We start from the raw sequence: 12,120 nt of genomic DNA, 5'->3' as shown, positions 1-12,120 counted from the left end.
TTCTGGCCTACTACCATTTGTGAAATAACCACTTTACACTGAATTTAAATCAAAAATGGAAACTGAACATAACTGTAGCCCCAACACTGAGCCACACGGCACTCTCCCCCCAGTACATGCCCTCTCCCTCTCGGATGCTTGCTTTGTAACTTATTTTATATCAATTCTAAATTTTTACTCAAAAGATGCAAACTTTTGGAATGAGACTTGTCTATCTCGCTTTGGTGCTTCCTCAAAAGAGCCAGGTTAATTTGGTCAGGTGGGATTCTCTCACTTTATATCATAAACTGCTGGTTACTGAGATAATATTCAATCACCAGGTTTACTCGCTGCAATCAATTCCAATGCTTAACATGAAAAGGATAGACACATCCTGTTGACGTTCAGTTCAAGGACCTCCAGGGTTACCAACCGTTGATTGTTCTGAAGTCCCCAGGGATTATACACCTACCTGTGGGATACTGCTGCAAGCAAATCGGAAGAATAAAAAATCATGAGCATTTAAAGAACAAAGTTTTGATTGTCTTTGAATGCTTATCTATTGTCAATTGACAGGAAAGGCTTTTTGACCAAAAAAGCGAGACTGCATGCTGAAGGTCATCTAATGAGACCTTCAGGAATACGTCCGGCCAGAGTTGGCAAGCCAAAGAAAGCCCGAGCGTGTAGGCATTGGAAACGTCATTCATTGAGTTATTTGAGAGAGGTAATGCGGTGATGAGTTTTGATTGCACAATAGTAGATAATATAGTTAACGTCCAGTAGTCCCAAGGATCGATGACTTCAACCTTTGGCACATTGCACATTCCTCTGCAGCAAAACACCACACACAAAACTGAGGCAATAGATTGCCGTCAGCTGTCCATGGAGGTCTCGGCGTACCACCACTTCTCTATAGATAGGTTGCCATCTCCCCAATACAAACTAGTTCTCAGGGTAATCAATGTGATATCTCCGTGAACATTTAGCCCAACTCTCTGATCTTTGGAAGCGGTCTATAGCTCAAGGATAGACACAAAATGCTGGAGTAACTCAGCGGGACATGCAGCATCTCTGGAGAGAAGGAATGGGTGACGTTTCGGGTCGAGACCCTTCTTCAGACAGATGGGTTTGGTACAGGTCTGAGTGACATGCAGAAGTGATACAGACAACAAGATAGGTTGATAACCATTGCGGAATATTTAAGCTAACACACCGTGCAGTAATGAGAGCACGGCAATTGATTCACCCTGAATCACTTACACTGCAGATGTAACATTCAGACAGTATTAAAATCCAACAGAAATACTCAGCAACACATACATAGTGCACAAGAAGTTTGAGATAAAAAAGACACTTTGCAATAAACACACAAATGACAATTGCTGAATTTAAATTTATTGTTAATATAAATTAATGGCATAATGTCAGGAATCTCACCTCGGCCCGTGAGCTGCTATTAGTACTACACAACTAACAAAACTATTACAGGAACTATCACGGTGGATTGGTTTGCATCACAACCTAGGCAAAGGTGGTACTATTCCAACCAACATCACCAGCATCGAGGTTTTGGAAGACGATGTACATTCTGTAAACCAGACAAAGACAAAATTAGAAAACAACCCAGACAAGAATGCCTCCCCAACTAAAGCAGGGTGGGATCAAAAATCCAATCGGGTGCTGTCTGTACAGAGTCCGTACGCTCTCCCAGTGACCGCGTGGATTTTCTCCGAGATCTCCAGTTTCTTCCCACACTCCAAAGACGTACAGGTATGTTGGTAAATTGGCTTGGTATAATTGTAAATTGTTCCTAGTGTGTGTAGAATAGTGTTAATGTGCAGGGATCGCTGGTCAGTGCGGACTCGGTGGGCCGAAGGGCCTGTTTCCACGCTGTATCTCTAAACTAAACTCAATAAACTAAGATATGCCACGTGTGCTGCCTTTCCAAACCACAGTACCATCCTTGCCCTGTCCCCTGAATTCCCCATGACCAACAGGGCTCCTTCCTTGAAGCCATGGCCGATCCTTAAACCTTTTGATTGTGATGGGTTTTCTGATATTTTGAGATGATTAACTGGACTGAAAGCAGAACTCTCTCCTGGTGCGCGGTCAGGAAAAGGCAGACATTAGTCTAGGTTGGAAGCTGCAGATATCTCCCAGATTCAGTGCAAGAAGTAACCGTTCAGTGCGGAAAAACTCACTGCCACAATCAGTCTCATTCACCCCATGCAAAGAGCCTTACCTGCTGGGAGAAATGTGCAGGTGTTTGTTCACCAGGTCAAACAGCAGCTTGGAGTAGTGTTTGTTCTGCTTGCCACCGATTTTGCCAATGCTGGAGAGAGAGGCAAGAGCGCAGGGCTCCGTGGATCCGCCAAAGTGCATTATCTGGTCGGGCACAATGCGCACTGCTATGTACTGCAAAACACACAGAGCATCCTGTGACTTCCAAGCTCAGCTCAGGCAGCCGCACTCTCACAGTGAGAGCCCAGAGGACAAGGGCATTTCCACCGTGAGATGCATCAACCCGACCCAGAGGAAAACTTGCCATGAGCCCCACTTCTTCATGGACCCCCAAACCCAACCTCCAATCCTCGTCATGACCCCGGACCATTTGATCTTGGTCACTGATCTCACTCCTGTCACGCTTCCCCTCCCAAATTATATTGTCCACTTCTCGCCCTATAGCTGTCTCACCCCACACTCACTTCCTATTTTGATTATCACTTTCATCTCCCACCCTGGTCTCCTGCTCCCGTGGGAACCACACTGCCTTGCCCTGGTAGCTGAGCTTGACAATGCCAATGTCCCCACAGACATCTAACCCTTGCACAGTCCTGGCAGCACAGAGGCAATGCTCCGGGATGGAGGAGGAAGGAAAGTTCATTAGGAAGACCACTGCAGACCATTCAGCCCCTTAACTCTATCCTCGTGTTCAATGTGCATGCACGACTACCTTGACTTTCCCATCTTGGCTCCATGGGCACAGATCTTTGCATCACTAAAAGTTATCTTTCCGTACGGAAATTATCAACTCACAATTCTCGAATATCAGCACCTTTTTTTGGGAGTGAGAAAGTTCCAGATTGCCAGTAATCTGATGGTACCCTTGAATGCCACATTTCATCCCTATTCCTACATACTCGGAAAAGTCTTCTCAAACGTAAAAATCAATTTCATTGCCCAGACACCTCCAAGATCATTCCCAAGCCTTTCACACCATGGAACACAAGGATTACTGGCTCTCATAATCTAAAACTTCATTCCAGACAAATATTTTTGGTATGCTTATACAGTAGAACTTCAATAATCCAACTAGACCTTTGAACGTGGCCACACAGCTGGACAGGGAGGCAAAGACGACGGATGCAATGCTTGTCTTCATAGGTCAGGGCACAGAATATAAAAGTTTGGATATAAAAGTTCTATATAAAGCACCAGTTGGAGTACACTCGGCGTATTCTGTGCAGTTCTCTTCATACATCTTAAGAAAGATGTGGTTGAGTTGGAGAAAGTGATGATAAGATAAATACTTATATTTAGACGCAATGGTGACATTTAAGAGGCTTCGAGATAGGCACATGGAAGTGCAAGGAATAGTGGGATATGGATTGTGCAGGCAGATGAGATCGGTTTAACTTGGCATAATGCTCAGTGCAAACGTTGTGGGCCAAAGGGACAGTTCCTGTGCAGTACTATTCTAAAGTGCAGAGAGGCTGCCTGGATTAGAGGATTTTAGTCTTGGGGAAAGATTATACAAATTGGGCTTGTCTCTCTTGGAGTGAAGGAGGCTGAGGGGTTACCTGTTACAAGTGGAAACAGGCCCATCATTCTCCTGAGCCCACACTCACTAGCGATCACCCATTCGCACTTGTTCTGTGTTATCCCACTTTCTCATCCACTCCTATACACTAGGAGCAATTTACAGAGGCCAATTAATTTAGAAACCCACACGTCTTTGGGATGTGGAAGGAAACCAGAGGAAACCCACGAGATGACAGGGAGAATGTGCACACTCCATGTAGTCAGCACCCGAAGTCAGGATCAAACCCGGGCCTCAGGCACTGCGAGGCAGCAGCTCTATTGTGCCACAGTCTAATCTTGTTGATCAATGCCCTACACAGGACACCACAGCCTGTTGGTTCTACATTTTATACTCTACTCCTCACACCCTCAGAAGGTCCAGCAGATTAATCACGTGCGGATATTTCTACCCACTGTGTAGGTTACCACACCGAAATAAGCAGTCAGAATCAGGATAAGATGACCCTGCAGAGAGTAGTGCGTTCAGCAGAACGCACCATGGGACCTATACATCAGGAGGTGCAGATCGAGAGCAAGCAAGATTATGGGGGACCCCTGCCACCCCAGCAACGGACTGTTCCAGCTGCCACGGTCAGGCAAGCGCCTCCGCTGTCACGCTGTGAAAACGGAGAGGATGAGACGGAGTTTCTTCCCACAGGCCATCAGGACTGTTAACTATTATAACTCCAGGGACTAAATTTTGTCTTCTCTGTATTAACTTTAATTTATATGCTGTAACTGTAATTCTTTTTTTGCACAATCCGCAGGCATTGCCACTTTCATTTCACTGCACATCGTGTATGTGTATGTGACAAATAAACTTGACTTGACTTGACAATTTCTTCACAGACAGAGCAGTAAATCTTTGGAATTTACCATCCTAAAGGGCTTTGAGGCTGTTGCTGAGAACGAGGGAGAGATCAGTAGAATTTTGTAGGGCGGCACGGTAGCGCAGCGGTAGAGTTGCTGCTTTACAGCGAATGCAGCGCCGGAGACTCAGGTTCGATCCTGACTACGGGTGCTGTACTGTAAGGAGTTTGTACGTTCTCCCCGTGACCTGCGTGGGTTTTCTCCGAGATCTTCAGTTTCCTCCCACACTCCAAAGACGTACACGTATGTAGGTTAATTGACTGGGTAAATGTAAAAATTGTCCCTAGTGTGTGTAGGATAGTGTTAGTGTGCGGGGATCACTGGGCGGTGCGGACTTGGTGGGCCGAAAAGGCCTGTTTCCGCGCTGTATCTGAAATATAATATAATTTTAAAAAATAGGATTAATGCAGGAAAATGGCACAGAGGTAAAAGATGTGCTCTTTTTGAATGGTGACGTGGATGTGAGGGCCCAAATGACCTACTGCTACTTCTGTTCCTTATATTTTCACTTTGGGAGGTGAGGGGGTTGAACTGTGCATGTTTTATCATTCAGGGCTTTAGCCATACGCTGCTGCTGTGCTGCAACAGTGGGGAGGAGGAGTAGAGTCCTGCATTGGCACAACATCAGCACCAATCAGACTGCACGGATTGGATGTGACTCCACAGCTGTGGCCGGTGACAGCCAATGGGAGGGGGGGGGGGGGGGGGGAAAGAGGAAGCAGGCAGCCGCTCCCAGCATTCAGCCAAGGATAATCAGCTGCTCCCTGAAGAAGGTCAGGCACTGACTGCACCACAACCGAAGCACAAGTGAAACACTGTATTTCTACAGCAAACAAGATGCATGCGTGGGACTGGCCACTGTGCAGATTCAGAGGAGTTTATTGGCAAATGCATCAGGGTGCAATGAAATTCCTTGTTCACAATGAATCTCACAGAGCAAACAGTATACATGCAGCAATGAAACATACAACAAGAAATACGAGTGCAAAACAGCAAGATGGCGCAAGATTGTAGTGGCAAAAGTATTCAAGTGCAATGACAGAATAACCGAATGAGGTAGAGGTAGGAGTACGTGGGCATCTGCAGGAGGGGCATGTTTGGTTCAGAAGTTCATTAGCGGTGCGGGAAGAAACTGTTCTTAAATGTGGACATCTGAGCTTGCAAACCCCTGTATCTTCTCCAAAATGGTAGAAGTGAGCAAGGAGAACATCTGGTGCACTTGTTGAAATGGGAGGTGATGGAAGGAGGAGTGTGTAGATGAAGCTGAGGCAGTCTTTGATGAATCATGTAGCTTCTATCCCAATGTATCTGGGATAGACTTTGCTCATGGCGGGAAGCGGCACAACGAGGAGCACAGATTTCCCCTGGCCTGGGTCTGTCCATTAGGGATGATTCAGTTGATCTGTGATATTCCATGCCAAGCAAGCCAGTGTCTGCACCAGGGGAACATCAACCAAGAATAGGCAAAAAGCATTGGTGCAAAATGGGACGATAGATAGTAACCTGGACCTTTGCGGGCAGGTCCCTTCAAAACCAGCATCGCTCCAGATCTGCCTTCTCACAATGCACTCTGTGTACATCTGTACCAGTGGTGGAATGCTTTCCCCGCTCACGTGGCTCCCCTCAGAGAGAGAGTCCTGGACAAGGCCAGGAGAGATGCCAGCCGAGTCTGCTCCCCTCCGCTGCAAGATGTTCATGGGCTATCGGTCAGCCAGGAGAAACCAGCATACCCAGAGACATTATCGATACTCTCAGCAAAATTAGCCAGTGCCCACACAGCGTCAATCAGTTAAACATCCACACCTGCAACATCCAAGGAGCACACTGGGGACATCCCCAAGCATTTCAGTGGAACTATCAAAGTTTCTTGTGTCTTTCAGGGAAACTATTTCTTACAATACACAGCAGTCCACATTGGGAACCACTGACATTTTAACTCCCCATCCAACTCTGATCAGAGGTCTGTGGCCTCTTGTACTCTCGCAGTGAGATCCCATACAAGCTTAAGAAATGGCACCCTCTTCCATCTGCACAGCTCGCAGACTCCTGGAATCAGTAATGAGCACTGCAACTTAAAGTAACAATGTCTTAGTCTGTTTCAGCGGCCCATCTGCCATATTAGATCAGCTCATTTTGTTTCTCACTCTGGGAGTGCAATGCCCAAGAACATCCTGCAGGCCATGTCTTCTGTTCTGTTCTGCATTTCACAACGTCTTTCTATTATCTACGTTCTAACAACAGAGTATCCTGACTGGCCCAATGCAGCAACTCCAAAGCACAGGAACACAAGAGGCTGCAGAATGGTTGACGCAACATAGTCCATCCGGGCACAACCCTTCCAGCCACCAGAAGAATATGCACGAGGAGTTCCCACAAAATGGCTGCATCTATCATCAAGGACCTCCAACCATTCGGTCCATTCCCTCTTCTCACCGCTACCACCATGCAGACGGTACAGAAGCTTTAAGTCCCACACCACCAGGTTTGGGAATGGCTACATTCCTACAACTATCAGGTTTTTCAACCAACCTGCACAACCTGAAGGTAGACAGAAAATGCTGGAGTAACTCAGCGGGTCAGGCAGCATCTCTGGAGAGAAGGAATGGGTGACGTTTCGGGTCGAGACCCTTCTTCAGACTGCAGAACCTTAATTCTACCTCGGTAATGGAACACCACACACCACCTCGTGCTTGTTTTTTCTAAGAGTGTTCTACACTAATGTCTTGTTTATGTACTTTTTCTTTTCCATTGTCTTACATACTTGCACTTTACATTATTCCATTTTATCACATATCTGTACACCGTGTACAGCGTGTACACCGTGTACAGCTTGATTGTAATCATGTATAGTCTTTCCACTGACTGGATAGCATGCAGCAAAATTATTTTAATGTACACGTGACAATAAACTAAACCAAGTGCCACTGCAACCAAGATTTCCTTTGTACCTGGACCTCAGCGTACTTGCGCGTACAACAATAAACTCAACGACTCAACCCTGCAACTGCTCTCAATCATTCATTGACCTGATACCTGGTTTATAAGGTCATAAGGAATAGGAGTAGAATTAGGCCATTCAGCCCATCAAGTCTACTCCACCATTCAATCATGGCTAATCTATCACTCCCTCCTAACCCAATTCTCCTGCCTTCTGCCCGTAACCTCTGACACCTGTACTAATCAAGAATCTATCTATCTCTGCCACTGACGACCTCCACAGCCTTCTGTGGCAAAGAATTCCACAGATTCACCACCCTCTGACTAAAGCCATTGCCAGTTTTTACCCTATCTGAGACATCTCCCTTCCCTTCTCTTCCATGCAGTTTTTAGAAGCTTCTTTTGTCTCCTGTTCAGTTCTGACAACGGGTTTCAGCGTGAAACATTCGCTCTGTTTATGCTTCCATACACAGGGCCTTGCTGCTGAGTAATCCCAGCATTTTCCATTTTTGTTTTAGGTTTCCAACATCTGCAGTTTTCTTTTAAAAAAATACTCCCCAGTGGGTGTCTGACAAACCCCAAAAGTATTCTTCCTAGAAATCTGGGAAATGGCTAACCAGTTTAAACACCTGGTGGAGGGGCTGATATTCTCAGGGACTCCGGGAAACACAAACATGCTGGCAAAGGTGTGCAAGTGAAACTTTATCACCCTACTTCACCCCTCACTCCTGCAACAACCCTCACACATTCAGTCATTCCATTTCTCACCCACCCTCAATCAACCAACCCCTCACCTTACAATGCTTTTGTCCACCCGACTCACTCCAACTTTCAAATCATGGTCCTCCCCATTCCTTCACCCTACATCCTACACCATCTCACCCTCCATACCCTAATCTTACACACTCCACACTTCCCTACACGTCCTCCCCCCTCGTTAAATTCCATCGCCCTACACCTTGCTCTCCCAATTCCCCCTCTGCTGCCCACCTTCCACCACCCCTTGTTCTCTCAAACTTACTCCCTTCCTTCTCTCAACCCACATCCTCCATCCCCCCTTCCTCCACCCCACCCATTCCCCTCTCCATCCCTCACCTAGCTCCCTCCTTCCTCCATCCCACACCCATTCCCCTCCATCCCTCAGTTAGCTCCCTCTCTCCACCTCACCCATCCCCCTCTGCATCCCTCACCTCCCTCCCTCCTTCCTCCATCCCTCACCCATGCCCCCCTCCCTCCACTACCCATTCCCCTCACCATTCCTCACCCATTCCTCTCCATCCCTCACCTAGCTTCCCTCCTTCCTCCATCCCTCACCCATCCCCCTCTCCATCCCTCACCTAGCTCACTCCTTCCCTCACCCATCCCCCCTCCCTCCCCTCCACCTATTCCCCTCCATCCCTCACCTAGCCCCCTCCCTCCTCCCCACCCACCCCCCCTCACTTAGCCCCCTCCCTCCTCCCTCCACCCCATTCCCCCCTCTCTCCTCCCTCCACCCCATTCCCCCCTCTCTCCACCCCACCAATCCCCCTCTCCCTCCCTCACCTAGCTCCCTCCCTCACCCATCCCCCCCATTCCCCTCACTCTCCACCCCACCCATCCCCCCATCCCCCTCACTCTCCACCCCACCCATCCCCCCTTCCTCCCCATTCCCCTCACTCTCCACCCCACCCATCCCTCCACCCCACCCATTCCCCTCTCTGCACCCCACCCATCCCCCCTCCCTCCACCCCACCCATCCCCCCCATACCCATCCCCATCCCCCCCACTCTCCACCCCACCCATTCCCCTCACTCTCCACCCCCCATCCCCCCTTCCTCCCCATTCCCCTCACTCTCCACCCCACCCATCCCCCCTTCCTCCCCATTCCCCTCACTCTCCACCCCACCCACCCCCCCATTCCCCCCTCTCCACCCCACCCATCCCCCCCTCTCTCCACCCCACCCATCCCCCCATTCCCCTCACCCTCCACCCCACCCATCCCCCCCCATTCCCCCCTCTCTCCACCCCACCCATCCCCCTCACTCTCCCTCACCCATCCCCCCATTCCCCTCACTCTCCACCCCACCCATCCCCCCCCATTCCCCTCACTCTCCACCTCACCCATCCCCCCCATTCCCCCCTCTCTCCACCCCACCCATCCCCCCCCCATTCCCCCCCACTCTCCACCCCACCCATCCTCCCCATTCCCCCCTCTCTCCACCCCACCCATCCCCCCCCCCATTCCCCTCACTCTCCACCTCACCCATCCCCCCCACTCTCCACCCCACCCATCCTCCCCATTCCCCCCTCTCTCCACCCCACCCACCCCCCCCATTCCCCTCACTCTCCACCCCACCCACCCCCCCATTCCCCTCACTCTCCACCTCACCCATCCCCTCCCCATTCCCCCCTCTCTCCACCCCACCCACCCCCCCCCCATTCCCCTCACTCTCCACCTCACCCATCCCCCCACTCTCCACCCCACCCATCCCCCCCCCATTCCCCTCACTCTCCACCCCACCCCTCCCCCCCATCCCCCCCCCACTCTCCACCCCACCCATCCCCCACCCCCCATTCCCCCCTCTCTCCACCCCACCCATCCCCCCCCATTCCCCTCTCTCCACCCCACCCATCCCCCCCATTTCCCTCACTCTCCACCTCACCCATCCCCCCCATTCCCCCCTCTCTCCACCCCACCCATCCCCCCCCCCCATTCCCCCCCACTCTCCACCCCACCCATCCTCCCCATTCCCCCCTCTCTCCACCCCACCCATCCCCCACCCCCCATTCCCCCCTCTCTCCACCCCACCCATCCCCCCCCATTCCCCTCACTCTCCACCTCACCCATCCCCCCCACTCTCCACCCCACCCATCCTCCCCATTCCCCCCTCTCTCCACCCCACCCATCCCCTCCCCATTCCCCCCTCTCCACCCCACCCACCCCCCCCCCCCCATTCCCCTCACTCTCCACCTCACCCATCCCCCCCACTCTCCACCCCACCCATCCCCCCCCATTCCCCTCACTCTCCACCCCACCCCTCCCTCCACCCCCCCCACCCCCCCCCTATTCCCCTCACTCTCCACCTCACCCATCCCCCCCACTCTCCACCCCACCCATCCCCCCCATTCCCCTCACTCTCCACCCCACCCCTCCCTCCACCCCACCCATCCCCCCCCCATCCCCCATTCCCCCCCCATCCCCCATCCCCCCCCCCATTCCCCCCCCCATTTCCCCCCCCCATTTCCCCCCCCCCATTTCCCCCCCCCCCCCCATTTCCCCCCCCCCATTTCCCCCCCCCCCCCCCATTCCCATGCCACGCTCACTCTTTGGCCGCCCGACCCGACCCACTCCACTGTCTGATTCAGTCGCTGCGCTGAACTGAAGGCGAGCGGCCGAGGAGGGGGGAGAGTATCTCCCTCGGTCCCCTGTTTACCTGCTGCGGTTTGCCCAGCTCTTTAGACAGTAGTGCGGTGAGCTCCTCTCCCAGCACGTCGGGGATGTTGGAGCGACTCAGATTGGTGTTGAGGACAAAAGTCGGCATCTCCGCTGCAGCTCCACTCGGTGAGACTGCGGCAACACGTGGCTCAGCGCTCCTCCCACTGACACACACACACAGAGAGAGAGAGAGAGAGAGAGAGGACTAGCTCTCCCCCAGGCGACCACAGGGATTCAGTGCAACAACAAACGTGCAGATAGATAGATGCTGCTTTACCAAGTGCTGCAGTAACTCAATGGGTCAGGCAGCATCTCCGGACAACATGGGGAGGTGACGATTCAGGTCGGGACGTTTTCTTCAGACAGTTTCAATTGTAACAATATTACACCCCCCCCCCCCTTCTAAACGAAAATGTTTACATTTAAATCATCTGTGTTCTGTTCGTTCAGTTCTGTTCATTCAGTTTTGATTCATTTACTAGTTTTTCATGTTACCTGGACCACTGTATCTTTCTGGTGGTTTTGTGTCCTTTCCACTTGTGATTTGGGGTATTTATGTCCATATAAGTATAAGAAAATAACTGCAGATGCTGGTACAAATTGAAGGTATTTATTCACAAAATACTGGAGTAACTCAGCAGGTCGGGCAGCATCTCAGGAGAGAAGGAATGGGCGACGTTTCGGTTCGAGACCCTTCTTCAGACTGATGTCAGGGGGGGGCAGGACAAAGGAAGGATATAGGTGGAGACAGGAAGATAGAGGGAGATCTGGGGAGGGGGAAGGGAGGGACAGAGGAACTATCTAAAGTTGGAGAAGTCGATGTTCATACCACTGGGCTGCAAGCTGCCCAGGCGAAATATGGCCTCCCAGTGGGCCTCACTATGGCACTGGAGGAGGCCCATGACAGAAAGGTCAGACTGGGAATGGGAGGGGGAGTTGAAGTGCTCAGCCACCGGGAGACCAGTTTGGCCAACAACGCGGACCGAGCGCAGGTGTTGAGCGAAGTGATCGCCGAGCCTGCTCTTGGTTTCGCCGATGTAAATAAGCTGACATCTGGAGTAGCGGATGCTTTTAAAAATATATTTATTTATTTATTTATTTTTATTTATAATTAATTT

General features: G+C 50.8%; 1 protein-coding gene across 1 annotated transcript; it reads right to left on the bottom strand.

Moving 5' to 3' along the window:
- Positions 1-1,352: 1,352 nt before the first annotated feature.
- mif (macrophage migration inhibitory factor) lies at positions 1,353-11,183 on the bottom strand. Its single transcript, XM_078421191.1, has 3 exons — positions 11,001-11,183; positions 2,222-2,394; positions 1,353-1,567 (listed from the first exon to the last, which is right to left on the bottom strand). The coding sequence occupies exons 1-3, from the start codon at positions 11,106-11,108 to the stop codon at positions 1,501-1,503; spliced, it is 348 nt and encodes a 115-aa protein (XP_078277317.1). The 5' UTR covers positions 11,109-11,183; the 3' UTR covers positions 1,353-1,500.
- Between the last annotated feature and the right edge of the window lie 937 nt (positions 11,184-12,120).

Source organism: Rhinoraja longicauda, chromosome 25, assembly GCF_053455715.1.
Source record: "Rhinoraja longicauda isolate Sanriku21f chromosome 25, sRhiLon1.1, whole genome shotgun sequence".
NCBI classification, from domain to species: domain Eukaryota; kingdom Metazoa; phylum Chordata; class Chondrichthyes; order Rajiformes; family Arhynchobatidae; genus Rhinoraja; species Rhinoraja longicauda.
The sequence above is the reverse complement of the archived record's forward strand: the minus strand, read 5'-3'. Positions and strand labels throughout refer to the sequence as shown.

Excerpts from the sequence above, each read along its gene's own strand:
- mif (XM_078421191.1), bottom strand. The coding sequence starts at position 11,108 with ATGCCGACTTTTGTCCTCAACACCAATCTGAGTCGCTCCAACATCCCC. Across the intron at positions 2,395-11,000 it reads AGCTGGGCAAACCGCAGCAG|TACATAGCAGTGCGCATTGT; the intron begins GTAAACAGGGGA and ends TGTGTTTTGCAG. Across the intron at positions 1,568-2,221 it reads CTGCACATTTCTCCCAGCAG|AATGTACATCGTCTTCCAAA; the intron begins GTAAGGCTCTTT and ends TCTGGTTTACAG.